Source organism: Leptopilina boulardi, unplaced genomic scaffold (assembly GCF_019393585.1).
Source record: "Leptopilina boulardi isolate dan_hultmark-lab unplaced genomic scaffold, ZJU_Lbou_2.1 LbouV2_325, whole genome shotgun sequence".
NCBI classification, from domain to species: domain Eukaryota; kingdom Metazoa; phylum Arthropoda; class Insecta; order Hymenoptera; family Figitidae; genus Leptopilina; species Leptopilina boulardi.
The window spans coordinates 3263937-3284641 of NW_026137891.1; the positions used below are offsets into that span (position 1 = coordinate 3263937).

Here is a 20705-nt window from a genome sequence, read left to right on the forward strand (position 1 = left end):
TGAATAAATATAAATTATAAAACATTTTAAATATTTTTATTTATTTAATTTTAATTACTGATTTTTATAAAATGATGAATTTAACTTATAAAATCAGCGTTGATCGTTATTTTTTTTATCAATAGCAGATAATAGTAATTTTTATCTTCACGTGAATATATTGCATAAAATAAAAGTTAGAGTAGCAATTTTTTTTTTTTCTTTTAAACACATTGAAAATATATAATTTTAATCTTATCGATTAAGTGAGATCAATGATCTATCGTATCTGATGACAATGTCACAAAATTTTCGTATATAAATCACCGATAAACGGAATTCAATTAGTAGCAACGTCTCTTTTCACAGTGAGTACTAAATTAATTTTTATTTTTTTTTTTATCTCCAAAAATTAAAATCAGTGGCTTTTTAATTTTCTTCTAAAGTTAATTATAAAGATTATATAAACTGACTAATTTTTCGAATTTTACATTTTTACTTCTTTTACTCCGATTTCTTAATTCTACTTTAGAAAAAAAAATTTTTGTTTAACTTGTCAAAATTTTAAAATGAAATAAAAGTTTAAAGTGATTAAAAATTGCAGATGAAGTTGGCACTCGTGCTGTTCCTGGCGACAGCTGGGACCTTAAGGGTCCACAGTGTACCAATCGACAATGAATCATCATCATCATTATTATCAAGCGGATTAGAAAAAGATTTAAAAGACTTTTTGGCATTGGTACCTGTTCAAGAAATTCAAGAAATTGTCCTCGAATATTTATCAAACGATGCTGATTTTCAAGAAACATTGGAATATCTCGTCTCAAAGGAATTTACATCATTAGTATTGGAAATTGAAGCAATGCAAGATGTCAAGGTATTTCTTAAATATCTTCACGATTCTGGACTTGATGTTTACAATCTTTTAAATCAACTTCACGATTTTTTGGGTCTTGAACATTATGTACCAATAACACAACAAATTGAGAGAAAAATCACCGGTGGATTACCAGGATTAATTAAAGACATCGAAGCTATTTTACCACTTGAAAAAATCGAAGCACTTTATCAAGAAAAACTTAAATCATCCAAAGAATTTGCCGATTTAATAAAACACATTAAATCGTCTGAATTTCAAAATACAGTGAATACAGTTTTTAAAAATCCAAAAGTTCAAGATTTAATAAACAAAGCAAAAGCCAAAGGTGTTGATGTCAAAGCTATTCTTGATCTTGTTACAAAAATTCTTGGAATTAAATTCCCAGGATTAACTCGTTTTACTAATTTAGGAATGCAACAAGATATTGACGATTTTCTTGCCTTGATTCCAAAGCAAAAAATTCAAGATCTAGTTCTTGAATATTTAGCAACTGATCATGATTTTCAAGTAACAATGGATTATATTCTTTCGAATGAATTTAGAAGTTTAGTTTTAGACATTGAAGCAATACCCGAGGTGAGAATGTTTATTCAATATTTAAATAACGTTGGATTAGATGTTTACAATGGTCTTAAAATTCTTCACGATTTCCTTGGAATCGATCATTATGTTCCATTTTCACATAATTATGGTTTATTACGTATCACCGGTGGACTTCCGGGTTTAATTGAAGATATCAAAGCAATTCTACCAATTCATGATATTCAAGAACTCTATGAGGAAAAATTAAAAACATCACAAGCATTTCGTTCGCTTGTTGAACAATTAAAATCAGAGAAATCACAAAAAATAATTGATATTGTATGGGCAAATGAAAAATTCATAAAATTAATTAATCGCGCTGAAGCTAAAGGTGTTGATGTCAAGGCTATTCTTCAATTGCTCACTGATATTCTTGGAATTAAATTCCCATCAAGTCGTCATACACGTTCAATAACAATGGGATTAAATGATGATCTTCAAGAATTTTTGTCACTTGTACCAAAAAAAGAAATTGAGGAATTAGTTATGGAATATTTAGCATCCGATGCTGATTTTCAGGAGACTTTAGAATATTTACTCTCGAATGATTTTAAGAATCTTGTTCTCGAAATCGAAGCCATCAAGGACGTGAAATTGTTCATCAAGTACCTAAGTGATGCTGGCTTGGACGTTTACACTCTTTTGAATCAACTCCACGATTTTTTGGGTTTGGATCATATTACTCCAATGGAATTTGATGACTCCTATGAGACTTTATATCAGGTTTACAAAATTACAGGAGGACTCAAAGGATTAATCGAGGATGTCAAGGCAATTTTACCATTAGATAAAATTCAGGAACTTTACAAAAAGAAATTGGATACATCATCTGAATTTGCAGCTTTGATTAAAAAATTAGGTTCCCCTGATTTTCAAAAAATTGTCGATCTTGTTTGGACTAATCCAAAACTCCAGGAATTAATAAATAAAGCACAAGCCAAGGGAGTTGATGTCAAGGCAATTTTGAAATTGATTACCGAAATTCTTGGAATAAAGTTTCCATCATCACGAGCAATCACAATGGGATTAAATGATGATCTCAAAGAATTTTTGGCACTAGTTCCACAAAAGGAGATCGAGGCTTTAGTTATGGAATATCTGACATCTGACGCCGACTTCCAGGAAGCTGTGGAATATATGCTCTCTAATGATTTTAAAAATCTTGTTCTAGAAATCGAAGCCATCAAGGACGTGAAATTGTTCATTAAATACCTAAGTGATGCCGGCTTGGACGTTTATACTCTTTTGAATCAGCTCCATGATTTTTTGGGTTTGGATCACATTACTCCTTTTGAATTTAGTGAATTAGATTACGTGAGCTTTAGAATAACCGGAGGACTTCCGGGATTGATCGAGGATGTAAAGGCAATTTTACCACTGGACAAAGTTGAGGCTCTCTACAAAAAGAAATTGGAAACATCTCCAGAATTTGCAGCACTTATTAAAAAAATCAGCTCCCCTGAATTTCAAAAGATTGTCGACACCGTTTGGGCTAATCCAAGACTTCAGGAATTAATCAATAAAGCACAAGACAAGGGCGTTGATGTCAAAGCCATTCTTAAATTGATTACCGAAATTCTTGGGATTCATTTTCCGTCATCACGATCAATCACAATGGGATTAAATGACGATCTCAAAGAATTTTTAGCTCTTGTTCCACAAAAAGAAATCGAAGCATTGGTCATGGAATATTTATCATCCGATGCCGATTTTCAGGAAGTTTTGGAATATGTGCTCTCTAATGATTTCAAGAATCTAGTTCTCGAAATCGAAGCCATCAAAGACGTGAAATTGTTCATCAAATACCTAAATGATGTTGGATTAGACGTTTACACTCTTTTGAATCAGTTCCATGATTTCTTGGGTTTAGATCATATTACTCCATCAATTGTTGTTTACGGAGCCTATAAAATCACTGGAGGACTTCCGGGATTAATCGAGGATGTCAAGGCCCTCTTACCAGTCGATAAAATCGAAGCACTTTACAAAAAGAAATTGGAAACATCTCCTGAATTTGCAGCTTTAATTAAAAAAATCAGTTCCACTGAATTTCAAAAGATCGTTGACACTGTTTGGGCTAATCCAAGACTACAGGAATTGATCAACAAAGCACAAGCCAAGGGAGTGGATGTCAAAGCCATTCTTAAATTGATTACCGAAATTCTTGGGATTCATTTTCCGTCTTCACGATCAGTTACAATGGGATTAAATGATGATCTTAAGGAATTTTTGGCTCTAGTTCCACAAAAAGAAATCGAAGCATTGGTCATGGAATATTTAACATCCGATGCCGATTTTCAGGAAGTTTTGGAATATGTGCTCTCTAATGATTTTAAGAATCTAGTTCTCGAAATCGAAGCCATCAAGGACGTGAAATTATTCATCAAGTACCTAAATGATGCTGGATTAGACGTTTACACTCTTTTGAATCAACTCCACGATTTTTTGGGTTTGGATCACATGACCCCTTTTGAATTCGAAGACTTGGAATACATAACATTCAGAATAACCGGAGGACTTCCTGGATTAATTGAAGATGTCAAGGCCCTCTTACCAGTTGATAAAATCGAGGCACTTTATAAAAAGAAATTGGCAACATCCGCCGAATTTGCAGCTTTGATTAAAAAAATCAGCTCACCTGAATTTCAAAAGATCGTCGATACCGTTTGGGCTAATCCAAGACTCCAGGAATTGGTTAATAAAGCACAAGCCAAGGGAGTTGATGTCAAGGCAATTTTGAAGTTGATTACCGAAATCCTCGGTATTAAGTTTCCGTCTTCAAGAGCAATCACAATGGGATTAAATGATGATCTCAAAGAATTTTTGGCTCTAGTTCCACAAAAGGAAATCGAAGCATTGGTCATGGAGTACTTAACAGCAGATGCCGACTTCCAGGAAGCTGTGGAATATATGCTCTCTAATGATTTCAAGAATCTAGTTCTCGAAATCGAAGCCATCAAGGATGTGAAATTATTCATCAAATACCTAAGTGATGCTGGATTAGACGTTTATACTCTTTTAAATCAGCTCCACGATTTTTTGGGTTTGGATCACATGACCCCTTTTGAATTCGAAGACTCGGAATACATAACATTCAGAATAACCGGAGGACTTCCGGGATTGATCGAGGATGTCAAGGCAATTTTACCACTAGACAAAATCCAGACTCTTTACAAAAAAAAATTAGAAACATCCACCGAATTTGCAGCTTTGATTAAAAAAATCAGCTCCCCTGAATTTCAAAAAATCATCAACACCGTTTGGGCAAATCCAAAACTCCAGGAATTAATCAATAAAGCACAATCAAAAGGCGTGGACGTCAAGGCAATTCTTCAGCTCATCACTGAAATCCTTGGAATTCATTTTCCAGGAACACAATATAAGTCTCCAATGTTTATCAGGTATGAAGGAAATCTCAATGATGATTTAAATGATTTAATGGATTTAATACCAATGAATGATGTTTTAGAAGTTGCTCTGGAGTACGTGGCTGTTGACAAGGACTTCCAAATCTTTTTAGAATATCTTCAATCCGATTATATTGGAGCCCTGGTAACTGATATTGAAAATATTAATGGAGTTCCTGCATTTTTGCAATATCTTCATAAATCTGGATTGGATGTCTATACATTTCTCAATAAATTACACGCAATTTGGAGTCTTGATCCAATTAAACCAAATACATCAATTTTTAATTTTCTCGACATTATTGGAGGACTACCTGGATTCATCAAGGATATATTATCAGTTCTACCCGTGGAAAAAATTAAAAAACTCTATAATCATAAATTAGAAAAATCCGAAGCATTAAAGGATCTATTGAAACAAATTCAGACCCCTGAATTTCAAATAATGGTTGACACTCTCATGATTAATGAGAGACTCAATGATTTGATGACCAAAGTGGAAGAAAAAGGTGTTGATGTCAACGCAATTCTCAAGGCAATTAGTCAACTTCTTGGAATTAAATTACCATCACGACCAAAATCAACAATTTTTGTCAATGATGCCCTAATGAAAGATTTAAATGACTTTGTGAAACTTGTGCCAAATAAGAAAATCGCAAAAATTGTCATTAATTATGCTCTTATTGATAGAGATTTCAAAAAAGTTATTAAATACATGAGATCAAATGATTTTCATACTTTAATACGTAATGTTGAAGCCACACAGGAAATGAAACAATTCTTAGAATATCTAAATAATATTGGATTAGATGTTTATAAGTGGATGAAAGTTGTTCATAAAATTATTGGCATGGAAAAATTAGAGATGAAATTTAATTTTAATTCAGAGGAGAAAATAAGTGGTGGTATTAATGGATTGATTAAGGATATTAAAGCTGTTTTACCTGTTAAAGAACTTAATGCACTTTATGAAAAGAAACTCAAAGACTCTCCAGTATTCGTTGAATTTGTCGAGCGACTACGATCAAATGAATTACAAAATCTTATTAACGCTTTAGCGAAAATTGGTGAAGTCGAAAGAGTATTAACAAAATTAGAAACAATGGGCGTTGATATTAATAATATTTTTCAACTTTTGTCCGATTTTTTTGGTATCAAATTTCCACCAAGACCATCGAATTTAATTTAATCAAAAAATTGTAATATTTTATATTCTGTTTTTCTCCCCTCATTTTCTTTTATATATATATATATATATACTCATTAGAATGATGTACTCATTTCATCGCTGTGTATATTTTGTTATTTAAATAAATTTATTTAAAATTAAGTTGCATAAATTTATTAATTTTTATGTCATTAATTGATTTTATTTATGTTTTTTATAATTCAAAAAGTTATTCAACTTTTGAAAAATATTTTCCCTACTTTTTAGTTAATAAAAATAATTTAAATTTTGCTACTCAATAAAATAATTTTTAAAAATTCTAAATAATAAATAGTAATAAATATTAATTGAAATTAATCGATTTTTTCCTTTATGTGTTAACTTCAAACAGTTGAAAATTTTTATTTTGACAGAAAATGGAATTCAGAAATTTCTTGTAATTTATTCTAGCATTGAGAAGAAATCATTTTTGGAAACTACAAAACTATGAATAATTTTATACATTTCATTTAATAAATTTAAAAGTTGCAATAACAAAAATTTTCATCAAAATGCAAGAGACAAATGTAACCTAAAAGTTATTTCAAAATTATAACCAATGTTTATTGAATTACATTTGGAAAAATGTTTCTCGTAAGTAGAAATAAAATTATTGGAAATTTTAACTATGGCAAAATAAAAAATTTTGAATTATAAAATTTTAAACAAAAATTCTTAAATTAATTCATAAAAAATTATTAATTTTGCTAATTTGTAGATTAAAAATTCCAAATTAGCTATTTCTAATATTTTCCCTTAGATTTCAGAAATGATTGAAAAGAAAATTACGAAAAAAACTAATTTTCTAAAAATGAACAAAATTTGAGAATTAAAAAATTCTGACAGCAACCAAAAAAAAAAATTATGATTACTTACCAAAAAAGAAAATGAATGCAGCAATAGTGGCATTGGGACTAGCGACAGCAATTTCTATCATCATAATTGGTTTATCAATTTTTCGCAATGGATCACAATCAAATTTATCACAACTCGAAACATATCTCTATCAGGACAATAGCAACTTGGAAGAAGATTTAAACGATATTCTCGCATTTATTCCACTAGATGACGTTAAACGTCTAATTCACAGTTATGCATCGTACGATAAGCAAATTAATGAGACAATAACATTTATCAATGACATGAAATCCTATATTATTATTGAATTCAAAAAATTACCAAATATTCAATTAATTCATCGTGTTTTGCAAAAAAATGGCTTAAAAATCAAATATTGGCGTGATGAGATACACGAATTTTGGAATAATATTCCACCATATGAGAATACAATAAATAATCATAATTCATATGGTGGTCTTACAACAATGATTAATGCAATTTTAAATAAAATACAAATACAAGAATTACACATACTTCTTTGTTCAAAAGTCATTGAATCAAGAAGTTTTCGACATTTTATTTTACTTCTAATGTCCAAGGAATTTGATGAACTTTGTCGGGGAATTGAAGAAAGTCGCGAACTACAAAGATTATTTCATTGGGCAAAAGAGGCTGATATTGAAATTATTTTTGCCATTGAACTTCTTACTCATCTTCATTCTTATCTCACCACAAAACTTTATGTTGATAATTTTCTCATCACTTGATTAAAAAAACAAAAAAAAAAATAAAAAATACAATAAAATATTTTTTGGAAAATATAATTTACCTAAATTTTTTAAAACATTTTTATAGGTATAAAATTGCTTGAGAATATTTCAATTGTAATTGTGTAAAATTAATAAAATTTCGAAAAGAGAAACACGATGGAAGCTATTGTCCCCCGTATGGTGGAGCTTATGGCAAGAAAGGAAGGCTGAATTTAATAATGCAGAGAGTAAGGCTAGACATTTTGTACACAGTGAAATTGGTACATACTGCTTTTGGGCATCTTCAATATCCGAGGAGTTCAAGCAACTCGGGGTATTGTCTAGGATTTTGGCTTGTGTTTATAGAGAACGATTCTAAACTAGAATTTTTCAATAATATTCAGACAAAAAAAAAAAAAGTGAAACTACAAAAGTGATTTTTTTTCCCTCGAAATATTGTTCTCAAACTATTTTTCAAAAAAGTAAAAAAATAAACTGAAAAAAAATTATTAGATGCAAATAATCGGTTATTTATCAAATAAATTTTTGAGACCAAATAATTGAATTAAATAGACTATATAATTTTCTAAATAAAAAGTTATTTGAATCAAATAAAAATTATTTAAATCAAATAAATATTTCTCTGAGACAAATATATCATTTCTTTGGGTGCATTAGAAAAATAAAAATTAGAAATGCAAAATTAAAAATTTAATTAGAAATTGAACAATAAAATTTTCAATTAATAAAAAATAATTTGATTGTCAAAATTTACGATTATGGGAAAATTCGCCTTGCGCATTTTCCCATGACCGAATAAGATTATGGCAATGGACCAAAAAATTCGTTCCTACCCCCCTCATCCCCCCCATAACAAATTTCATGGAAGGAATTTCTTCCGGTTGACGATACACATTTGCATCGTAAAGTCAGTCGAAACATTTTCATAGAATGTGATACTTTTATGTTATACGGGGTGCAAAAAAAAGAACATTCAATGAAATAGTGTCCTAAAAGGTGGAATTGAAGAGCCACAAGAAGCAAGTGAATATATATATATATATATATTAGAAATATAAAGAAAAAAAATAGAGGGGGAAGTGGTTTCAGACCCATCTCCTCTCATAGCAAAGTCTTCTATTCTCGACCTCAGTGGAAGGAGTGAATTGCGCTCTTGGCACTTGACTTTTAAACCCTGTAAGCGGATCACTCTACTACCTACTTCTAAATGTCTTCCTCGTCACGGTTGGCTCACTTGAGCGATTTTCCAGCAAATTCCTTCTTTATGGAAAACAAAATAATGCGTTGCCCCACTTGAGGGATTAAGTGCTATTTGTTTTTTTTATTTATTTTTTTTTTTTTTGAAAAAACAAGTTTAAAAACTACCCTTCTGCTAAGGGTCTTCTTATCGTTAAGAAGTTTCACAACTTGTCAAGAATTTTCTTCCCAACACTTTTTACCGGTTTTTAAACTTTATCCCAAGGAGTTTATTTAATTGACTTTTCAAAATTTTTTTTTGTCATTATTTAAATATAACAAAAAAAAAAAATATAATATAATACAAATTATATCTCTGAAAAAAATGTATTTGGTTCAAATAATTATCAAATAAATATTTATTTGTATCAAGTAATTTTTATTTCAATCAAATAAACTGTACTTAAACCATAAATTTCTGTAATTGAAACTATTAAAATTAAATTAAATCAAAAATTATTTGATGCAAGGAAATATTTATTTGATAATAGTCAAGTATAATGATTAGAAACAAATAAATTTAGAATTTAGAATCATTAAATTTTTTTCAGTACAATTTTTAGATTGAGATTATGTTACGAGGCTAACCCAGGTGAAAAAATTAACGTTACTAACGTTACTAATGTTACTGACATTACTAATGTTACTAACGTTAGTACCTATAAAAAAATTAAGAGTTTCTAAAATATATTTTCACAGAAACTTTGCCACTACTTTCCCATTACCACTTTCACTTCCACTTAAACTTTTTATAATTTTCATTTCCATTTCCACTTATACTTTCTCTAATTCTCATTCGTACTTCCATTCTCACTTTTACTCTTTCTAATTCTCATTCCCACTTCACTTCCACTTTTTCTAATTTTCATTCCCATTTCCACTTCCACTTTTTTATATTCATTGCCACTTCCACTTTTTCTAATTTTTATTCTCATTCCTATTTCCACTTCCAGGTTTTTATATTCATTGCCACTGCCACTTTTTCTAATTCTCATTCACACATTCACTTCCACTTGTTCCAATTTTCATTCCCATTTCATCTTTTACTTTTTTATTTTCATTACAACTTTTTTATATTTTCACTCCCACTTCCATTCCTAATTTTTTAAATTTTCATTATCATTTTCACTTTTTCTAATTTCCATCCATGGTAATAAAAAAAAGTGGAAATGGTTGTGTAAATGAAAATTAGAAAGAGTTTTAGTCGAAATGGCAACAGCTAATGAAAATTAGAAGTGGAAAAAATGGGAGTAGAAGTGGGAATGAAAATTGGAAAAAGGGAAGTGGGAATAAAAATTAGAAAAAGTGGAAGTGGTAATGAAAATAAAAAAGTGGAAGTGAAAGTGGAAATGAAAATTAGAAAGAGTGCAAGTGGGAATGGAAGTGCGAATGAGAATTAGAAAAAGTGAAAGTGGAAACGGTAATGAAAATAAAAAAGTGGAAGTGATAATAGAAATGAAAATTATAAAAAGTGCGGGTAAGAACATTAAATACTTCCTGGTGGTCGATTTTCGACAAGTTTCTGCAAAAATACAATTTAGAAACATTTTCTTAATTTTTTTATAGATACTAACGTTAGTAATATTAGTAACGTTAGTAATGTTAATTTTTCTACCTGGGAAGTACCCTTAAAATATACATTTAATTGACTCAATAATTATTTAATACAAAATAAATATTTATTCGATACTATTCAAATATATATTCAAATATATATATTTTTCAGTCCATAAAGGGGTAATATTTCATATATATGAGAAACTTTTATTAAATCAATCTTTAAGTAAAAAAAATGTGTTATATATGATATTTAGGAAAATCCGTTATGCCCAATAAATACACAACATTGGGATAAAGTATATGGAAAAGAACTATTGCGAACATTCATGTGCGCCCGGTTCAAGGATTATATATATATATATATATATATATATCTACGGCTCTTGAAGCTTTTCAAGCTTTTTGAGCTGCTCTCTCTACTGCGCGAACAGCAGTAGTATCCATACCCGCTTTTGCATGAACGCACAGAAAACGGGTCTGCATTATTGCGGCTTATCCGGTATTACGCTTGTGTGTCGCGCGCGCTAGTAACATCAAGAGTTACCTTGAGCGTCATGGCGCATCAAACACACACAGGTTTTCTTGTTTCTCTCTATTCTTGTTTATATCCATCTTCTCTCTCTCTCCATTGCTTCTCATCTTTCACATTTTATTTACTTTCTTAGCGTAATACTTTGCATATTACAAAGACAGGATTAAAGAGATCTAATATGCTTGTATTTTGACCCACAAATCACGTATATTAAAATATTTTATTTACACATGAAAAAAATTTTTTTTTTTTAATATTTGCAAACTCATCTGATTTTAATACTTTAATTTTTTTTATTGCTTTCATTCAAAACTAAATAACATAATTATCAAAGTTAATTAATTTAAAAAAAAAGAAAAGATTTACATTTCGATAATTTAATTTTTTTAATTCGGAACTAAATAAAATAATTTTCAAAGTCAATTAATTTCAAAAAAAATTTATATTTCGTTAATAATTAATACTTTAATTTTTTTAATTGAAAACAAAATAAAATAATTTTCAAATTTAAAAAGAAAAAAATTTAAATTTCGTTAATAATCTGACAATGAGCCTCAATTATAAACGAGTGGGTCGTAAAATCTTCTTTCTCTCTCCTTTTTTTCACCAAAAAAAAGGGAAAGAAATAATCCTTTTATTAAAAATATTCTCGTGAGGAATTTATGAAATGAGTTTCATTAGCCTAAAATGAGGGAAAAGTATGTTGTGTGAGTGTAAAGGAGAGAAAGAAATTGCTTTTTCTTTCTTTCTCTCTTTTTCCCTTTTGGTTTTGATCGGAATCGTAAGACATCATCATAGGGGACCCAACCACCTTCAATGTGAAGTGAGCGTCGGTCAGAGAGAGAGAGATAGACGAGTCCTATTTCAATTTCAGCAAGTTAATTGGAATTGTTTGCCGCAGACACCACGAGCAACTGCTTGGCCTCAGTCTGTGCCATCCCTCTCTCCCTCTCTCTCTCTCTTAGTCTCGTCGCCCATGTACCCTTATCGTTCTTCACTGTGGCTTCAAGCCTACAACCTCACACGTACAATTCTAGATACCTTCTTCAAGCGGAATTAATTCAACATTCAAATGCTTCGAGTAGTTTTCGCACTCCTCGACAGCATTGCTTATTATTTGCTCAGAATACAAAATAAAAGCACTTACGAATTCGCATTGCATAGACGACAACGACATTTTTCAAGTGAAATTTTCTTTTATTATTCAAATTTTTTGAATCAAAATTATTTTTATTTAGGTTTTTTTTTTGGTCTGAGATAAAATTTACTTTTACTACTGCGACTGAAATTAAAATTGAAACCTTACTGTCTGACTAAAACTATCTTTCACTACTGAGAACTTATTTATTATATTTATATTTTTATTTAGAAGAATCCGGAATTGTTTTTTATGAATAAAACTTTCTTTTACTACTGATACAAAAAGAGGATAAGAATTAAAACCATTCCGTCTGACTAAAACTGTCTTCTTCTACTGATACAAAAAGAACAAGAATTGAAATCGTTCTGTCTGACTAAAACTACCTTTTTCTACTGATATAAAGGAGACAATAATTAAAACCGCTCTGTCTAAGTAGAATTGTAATTTACTACTGAAAAATTACTAGAATTTGGACATACCCTTTTCTTACTCATAATTACTTTCACTACTAAAACAAAAATTTAAGAATTTCATGCCTGACTAAAACTTACTTTTACTACTAAAGCCACAATTAAAAAAAATATTCAAAAGCAACTAAAACTTACTTTCACTACTTGTACAAACTTGACAAAGGCGAAAACCGTTATGTCTGACAAAAACTGTCTTTTACTAATGAGAACTTATTTAGCAGAATTCGGAAAGTTTTTGTCTGACCAAAATTTACTTTTACTACTGATGCTGAAAAAGTAAAAACATTTCAACTGTTCTGATTGGAACTTACTTTTTTTAAAATAAAATAGTTAAAACTATCAAAATTAATTTTAAAAAAATTTATTTTTCTAGAGAATTTATTTTAAGTAGACAAAATTGTCTTGTCAAAGCTGAATTAACCTTTAACTCAAGAAGAAAAAAGTATTATTGACAAATATAAATAGACCCCAGATTGAAAATTGAAAACGTTCCAAAATTACCAACGTCCCATTGGGATTTTTTCTAATTTCCTATACCAACAATTGTATTGCCCTCAAATCAGAAAATCATCGTCCCCTACCAATAAATATTTAATTTCTCATTATAATGTTTCAATATATTAGAATTAGCAATTATATCTAACTTAACAATAGGCAGTCAAGTTCTCTCTCTCTATATATATATATTCCACTATTCAAACAAGACAATTTTTTTTTCTATTGCCAATGAAGCTGAAAGTGACGAGTTTATATTTTTATTTCTCTCAAGGGATTTACCTCGAGAGAAAACTATCTTGCTCGTCGTAAGCGCACTTCCAGCGAATGACGAGGACAATGAAAGGGTGAGATCCCCAAGGGTAATTAGCGTGAGAAGCATTAAGAATACAAGAGGCAATTTTACCGAGCAATTTTTCTCAGTAATCTGAGGCATTTCACCAAGGATAGCCGCGTACCGATGACTATCTCTTCATTTCATTCGGTCACTCTATAACCCGCAATATATATATATATATATATACATATAGAAGCTATCCCAGAAGTAATGTAAAGAGTTATCAGAAGAAAAAAAATTAATCCTCAAGATACATTAATATTCTTATACTTTTTTTCCCTTTTTACTCTTTATATTAAAAAATAGTATACGTTCATTACAAGAATAACCTCAATTTTTCAATTCTCTCTATAACTATATTTTGCAGTCATAATTTTAAGCAAAAAATATATTTTTCCTAATTTTTCCTATAGAAAATGTTGATGAATTTTTCCATGGAACAAAAAAAAATCGACTATAGTAACCGCTTCCAGGACAACTGTTCCCGTAGCAACCGTTTCCATGACAAGTGTTACCATAGAAACCATTTCTATAGCAACCATTTCCATAACAACTGTTTCCATAACAACAGTTAACATAGAAACCGTTTTTATAGCAACAATTTCCATAGTTACCATTATCATGACAACAGACCACAGCAACCGTTTCCATGAAAACCGTTTCCATAGTAACCGTTTCTACAGTAACCGTATCCATAGTAACCGTATTCATAGTAACCGTTTCCATAGCAGCCTTCATCATAACAATCGTTTCCAAGAAAACCTTTTCCATAGTAACCGTATCTGGAATAACCGTATCCATAATAACCGTTACCACAGCAGCCTTTACCATAACAATCGTTTACATGACAACAATTTCCATAGTAACCGTATCTAGAGTAACCATTTCCATAGTAACCGTTTCCATAGTAACCATTTTCATAACAACCTTTACCATAACAACCTTTTCCATGAATACGATTTTCATAGTAACCGTATCTACAGTAATCCTATCCATAGTAACCGTTTCCATAGCAACCTTTACCATAACAATCGTTTCCATGACAACCATTTCCATAGTAACCGTATACATAGTGACCGTTTCCATAGTAACCATTTCCATAGTAACCGTATCTACAGTAACCGATTCCATAGTAACCCTTTCCATAGTAACCGTATCCATAGTAACCGTATCCATAGTAACCGTTTCCATAGCAACCGTATCTGCAGTAACCCTTTCCATAGTAACCGTATCCATAGTGACCGTTCCCATAGTAACCATTTCCATAGTACCCGTATCTACAGTAACCGTTTCCATAGTAACCCTTTCCATAGTAACCGCATCTACAGTAACTGTATCCATAGTAACCGTATTCATAGTAACCGTTTCCATAGCAGCCTTCATCATAACAATCGTTTCCAAGAAAACCTTTTCCATAGTAACCGTATCTGGAATAACCGTATCCATAATAACCGTTACCACAGCAGCCTTTACCATAACAATCGTTTACATGACAACAATTTCCATAGTAACCGTATCTAGAGTAACCATTTCCATAGTAACCGTTTCCATAGTAACCATTTTCATAACAACCTTTACCATAACAACCTTTTCCATGAATACGATTTTCATAGTAACCGTATCTACAGTAATCCTATCCATAGTAACCGTTTCCATAGCAACCTTTACCATAACAATCGTTTCCATGACAACCATTTCCATAGTAACCGTATACATAGTGACCGTTTCCATAGTAACCATTTCCATAGTAACCGTATCTACAGTAACCGATTCCATAGTAACCCTTTCCATAGTAACCGTATCCATAGTAACCGTATCCATAGTAACCGTTTCCATAGCAACCGTATCTGCAGTAACCCTTTCCATAGTAACCGTATCCATAGTGACCGTTCCCATAGTAACCATTTCCATAGTACCCGTATCTACAGTAACCGTTTCCATAGTAACCCTTTCCATAGTAACCGCATCTACAGTAACTGTATCCATAGTAAACGTTTTTATAGTAACCGCTTCTACAGTAACCGTTTCCATAGTAACCGTATCCATAGTGACCGTTTCTATAGTAACCATTTCCATAGTAACCGTATCTACAGTAACCGTTTCCATAGTAACCGTATCTGCAGTAACCCTTTCCATAGTAACCGTTTTCCTAGAAATCTTTACCATAACAACCGTTTCCATGACAACCCATTCCGCATGTCTATAGCAACCTATTTCAAGACAACTTTTAGCATAGCAACAATGTAACAATTGTTACGAAAAATTTTTTTTTGTCAAAATAATCCTAACCCAATAAGTAGTCAACGATTTTTAATATAAAAAAAAATGTAGTTGCATTTTTAATAATATAGAAAACACAATTTTGTGTGCAATTTTTTCTAATTAAAGTTTTTTATCTTTTACAAAGTTGAGAGCAAAACACAATTTTCAAGTACAAGGTAGAAATTGAGATAAGAGTCTTGTGACAACTTACCTCCAGCGACAACTTTCGCCCCCCCTCTCTCTCTCTCTCTCTCTCTCTGTCGACCCCTTCAAGAAAATTGTGTTTTAGCAACTAAATGAGAAAATGTACGCTAGAATTGTATGTGATGTGAGAGCCCATTAAGCTTGCAGACATGGGCATATGTTTGAAGCACCCTCACTAGACACGAGTTCCTTTTCCGGAAACCGCCTCAATTTATCTTCACAAGCTGCAGTATAGTGGTGACTTATTTTCTCGTGAAATCGTCAGGTGTCCCGTTTCGTCGAAACTTTCAAACATTCTACACTCAAAAGTAAAGGATGAACGTTGAAAAGTAGCGAAAGGTCCCAGATAGGCGCACATATGTCGTCGACGTATATACTATATGTATATACATTGACGGAAAAGCAAGTTTGCATAAAGGAAGTACCCCTTGAATCGATCCATCGAAAACATCCAACTCCCTCGGAAACCTCTTTTCCACTTCCCAAGGGAGGACTTTCGAACCCAAGGAGAGAGAGAGAGAGAGAAAGAGAAACGTTTGCTTCGAGATCTAAGACGAATTGCAAATAAGCGAGACCGTCTTTTTACTACCGGAATATACACAGTCAATACCGTCAAGTAAATAAGCAAACTTCACAGTTTACAGCGAAAAAAAGAAACTTAAATTAATCTCTAAATAAATCTTCCCATTCCTCTCGCGAATTGCGAGTATTTTCCTATGTTAAATTTACAAAAATATAGACAAATTATATTTTTCAAAGAAATTTTTTTTTTTTTTTTTTTAATGATTACGAGATTTTTCTCTCTTGATGACAATAATTTGACTTGTCAGAAGAAGTGTCAGAAAAAGACTGTAACTAATCTTAGAAGGGGGGTTTTTTTCCCTTCTTTTTGCGATTTTTTCTTTTTTTTCAGACTGCTGTAACAACGAGTCAGTTGACGAAGCAAAACCTAGCCAAGTGTCGAGACCATTAAAATTCGTGCTCCGAGGGCTTGCACTCTCATCAAGATTCTTCGTGGCCAGTTACATCGTGCCTGATCCCCCTCACCACTAGTTTCATCAGAAAAAGATCGAAAAATTCTTCTTCTTCTTCTTCTTGAGGGATATTTACAAATTTATCGCCAAGTCAAGTGAACACGTAGAGCCTTCTTTTTCCCCAAAGAAGATATATTTTCATCGAAAATTTCTCTCCAGTCACATTTACATATATATATATATATATATATATATATATATATATGTATATATATATTTAACAAAAATTAATATCTGATAAAAATAATAATTAATTCTCACAAGGAAAATATTCTTAAATTGAGTATAAATCATATTTTTATCAAATTTTTCAATTAAGTGTATGTAATTATTATTTATTAATTCTTATTATTTTTAATTCTTCTTATTAATTTTTTATATTCAATTTAATTGTTTTGTCTTACTAAAATGTCTCTCCACTACTGATACTAAAATTACAATAATTGAAGTCCTCCTGTCTGACTAAAATTGACTTTTACTACTGATATCCTTAGAATTCGGAAATATTTTGTTTGGCTGTAACTTTTACTACAGAAATTAGAAAAATTAAAAATAAATAATAATAATAATAATAATAATAATAATAAATAAAGCTAAAAATACAAAAAATATACAATTCTGTCTGCATGGAATTTACTTTTACTACTAGTAATAAAATTAAAAGAATTTGATATGTTCTGTCTCACTAAAATTTACTTCTACTACTGATATTAAAATTACAAAAATAATAAAATATCAACAGTTCTGTCTGACCACAGCCTACGTTTACTACTAGCAATAAAATTATAATTTATAAATGTTGTCTGACTAAAGCAAACTTTTACTACTGTCACTGAAATTATAAATTATTAATTATCCGTCTTAAAATTGGCCCAAAAATGAAATCCAAAGAAATTCTTCAAATCAGAACAAATGTACAATTATTTATATTTAAAAAAAATGGTTTAAACAAATAATTTAAAGAAACATTTCGTAAATGATATTAGTGACATTTTCAAATTGGAAAAATAAAGGAAAACAATTTTTTGGATTTTGAAAAAACGACTATTGGAAAAAAAATACTTCGAAAAAAATATCCTTAGGGAAAAAAAAGTTTTTGAAAAAATATCCTTTGGGATAATAATACTTTGGGCCCATAGGTATTAGAACTTTTGTCTCAAAAACCATCGAACAAAAAAATAACAAATATACTAATAAATAATAATAAATATAATAAATTAAATTAAATTAAAGTAAAAATTAAGATAAAAATATTATTGCACAGTAAACAAAATAGAAAAAAAGGGACATGCAAAGAATTATAAAATGTATGCATTTATTCGATCAACATAGACATGTAGAGACAGTTGCCTGATTTCTTAAATCTATTCAACTCACAAACTTTTAGACGCGCAAAAGAAATAAAATAAAGAATACGAAGAGAGTTTACGGCTGATTTACGTAAATACGACGGTCGATGTATAAACGAGAAATGGAATGGGGAGAGGTGTTGGCGTGCAGCAAATCTTGGGATATTGAGGAAGCAGGTTGGAAAAAAGACTTACACGTACGTCCTCTTCCTTCTCACACTCCCACCCTCCCTTCTTCCACCCCCTTTTACCAAAAGATGTAAATATTTTTCGACTCTGACGACGTGCCAAAGAACTTTGTCGAGTTTGTCGTATTTTTCGCTCAGCTGACGCGGAATTCAGTTGAAAATTCAAAATAAGCCAACTAATAACGCGAGTAAACGAAATATTATTTATCTAAATAAGAAAATTTTTAGCATTTTTCTCTAAAAGAGAAAACAGAAAACTAAAGAAACAGGTTTATTTTAAGTTATTAGTTTTGCTAATAATAAAAAAAAAATTTCTCTAAATTTGTTAATTAATTAATCCAAATATTGTGATTCCAGTAATAAATATTTTATTTTAACACAAAATGAATTCACCTTCATGATTTGAATTTAATATCTTCTTTTGAATAATTTATTTAAGAAAACAAAAATTTTATTTAAAAAATCAGAATGATTGACACAATTTTTAAATTAACATTCAATATTTGAAATTTAGATTTGTCAGTAACAATCCAATTGACGTGTTAACAGTAAAAAATTATTGATATACATATGTTTCACGATTGAACAATTACATAAGTGCAGCAAAAGAAAATTTCCTATCGACAAGTCTAGTCAGAATGTCTATAAACTACCTATAACTATTTACGTATTGGTAAACTACCTTTTTCTACTTAATTCTGGCTAAACTACTATTTTCTACTTTCAATTCGGTCTGACTAAACTACATTTAACTATTTACGTATTGGTAAACTACCTTTTTCTACTTAATTCTGGCTACACTACTATTTTCTACTTTCAATTCGGTCTGACTAAACTACCTTTAACTACTTAAGTAATAATTATAATTTCTTTCGACTTAGGACTGACTAAAATACTTTTTTCTACTTCAGTTTAATCTACCTCTGCCTTCTTAGGATTTAGTAAACCACATTTTTCTACTTACAATTAGATCAGAATTCACTACTCTTTTCTACTTTCGACTGAATAAACTACCTTTAACTACTTAAGTATTAATACTAACCTTTTTCAACTTAGGGCTGACTAAACTATGTTTTTCTACTTACAATTTGATCAGATTGAACTACGCTCTTCTACGTAGGTCTTAATAAACTACCACTATTTACTTAGGACCGACTAAAATACTTTGTTCTATTTAGATCTGACTGAAAAACCTTTTTCTACTTATGGTTGACTAAACTACCTTTTTCTACTTAAATTTAACTGACTAATCTACCCTTTTCTACTTAGTACTGACTAAAATACCTTTTCCTACCTAAATTGAAGTATAAATTAACTTTTCTACATAGGGTTGACTAATATACATTTTTCTACTTACAATTATGTCTGAATTAACTACCCTACTTACGGTTAACTAAACTACCTTTAACTATTAATTAACTACCGTGTTCTACTTAGGTCTCTATAAAATAAACTACTTCTATTAACTTGGGTTTGACTAAAATCCTTTTTTTCTATTTAAGACTGACTAAACTACCTTTTTCAACTTAGGTTTAACTAATTAAAATACCTTTTTCTACTTAGGGTTGACTAAACTACCTTCTTCTACTTTGGTTTAACTAACTAAACTACTTTTTTCTACTTAGTGTTGACTAAAATACCTTTTTTTTATTTAGGTTTAACTAACTAATCTACCTTTTTCTACTTAGTGTTAATTGAACTACATTTTTCTACTTAGGTTTAACTAATATACCTTTTTCTACTCACTAAGCATAAATTAACTTTTCTACTTATAGCTGACTAATATACTTTTTTTTACTTAGGCCCTAGTGAATTATCTTTTCTACTCAGACTGAGTGAACTACATTTTTTACTTACATCTGTCTTACTAACCTCTTTCCACTACTTCAACTGCATTACCAACTTAAATAAACAAATTAGTCTTATTAAAAAAAGAACTTTTACATTTAAATTCATCTTGATAATGCAACATTAAATCTTTATACAGAAAACTGTGACTATTTCCAAAAGTTTTATCATCCGGCTAAATAATTTACTGCTGGGGGAAAATATTTAGTTTAATAACTCGACAAAGAGAAAGAAAAGAGGGTGGGAGTTGAAGTTGAGAGTTTCTTGAGTAATTATTCAGAGTGGTCAACCTATGAAGGTGTAACATATATATATATATATATATATATATATATATATATATATATATACACTATGGAAGAGTGTAGTCGCGTTTCCGAGGTT

General features: G+C 30.4%; 3 protein-coding genes across 4 annotated transcripts; 2 read left to right on the plus strand and 1 right to left on the minus strand.

Annotated features, from left to right (window-relative positions):
- The first annotated feature begins 583 nt into the window (after positions 1-583).
- On the plus strand, positions 584-6178 carry LOC127284686 (uncharacterized). Of its 2 annotated transcripts, XM_051310274.1 has the most exons (2): positions 584-4842; positions 4911-5156. In XM_051310274.1, the coding sequence occupies exons 1-2, from the start codon at positions 584-586 to the stop codon at positions 4936-4938; spliced, it is 4287 nt and encodes a 1428-aa protein (XP_051166231.1). In that variant the 3' UTR covers positions 4939-5156. The 2 variants fall into 2 exon arrangements, with proteins under 2 accessions (XP_051166231.1, XP_051166229.1); XM_051310272.1 differs by having other exon boundaries at positions 584-6178.
- Positions 6179-6423: 245 nt separating this feature from the next.
- Positions 6424-8158, plus strand: LOC127284688 (protein G12-like). The gene is made up of 2 exons (XM_051310280.1): positions 6424-6649; positions 6816-8158. Exon 2 carries the CDS (start codon positions 6943-6945, stop codon positions 7660-7662), a length of 720 nt encoding a protein of 239 aa, XP_051166237.1. The 5' UTR covers positions 6424-6649; positions 6816-6942; the 3' UTR covers positions 7663-8158.
- Positions 8159-14055: 5897 nt separating this feature from the next.
- On the minus strand, positions 14056-15634 carry LOC127284530 (prisilkin-39-like). The gene is made up of 4 exons (XM_051310003.1): positions 15609-15634; positions 15264-15523; positions 14619-15008; positions 14056-14363 (listed from the first exon to the last, which is right to left on the minus strand). Exons 1-4 carry the CDS (start codon positions 15632-15634, stop codon positions 14056-14058), a joined length of 984 nt encoding a protein of 327 aa, XP_051165960.1.
- Between the last annotated feature and the right edge of the window lie 5071 nt (positions 15635-20705).

Excerpts from the sequence above, each read along its gene's own strand:
- LOC127284686 (XM_051310272.1), top strand. The coding sequence starts at position 584 with ATGAAGTTGGCACTCGTGCTGTTCCTGGCGACAGCTGGGACCTTAAGG.
- LOC127284688 (XM_051310280.1), top strand. The coding sequence starts at position 6,943 with ATGAATGCAGCAATAGTGGCATTGGGACTAGCGACAGCAATTTCTATC.
- LOC127284530 (XM_051310003.1), bottom strand. The coding sequence starts at position 15,634 with ATGCGGAATGGGTTGTCATGGAAACG. Across the intron at positions 15,524-15,608 it reads AATGGGTTGTCATGGAAACG|ATACGGTTACTATGGAAATG; the intron begins GTTGTTATGGTA and ends CGGTTACTGTAG. Across the intron at positions 14,364-14,618 it reads ATACGGTTGCTATGGAAACG|GTTGTTATGAAAATGGTTAC; the intron begins GTTACTATGGAT and ends GTTATGGTAAAG.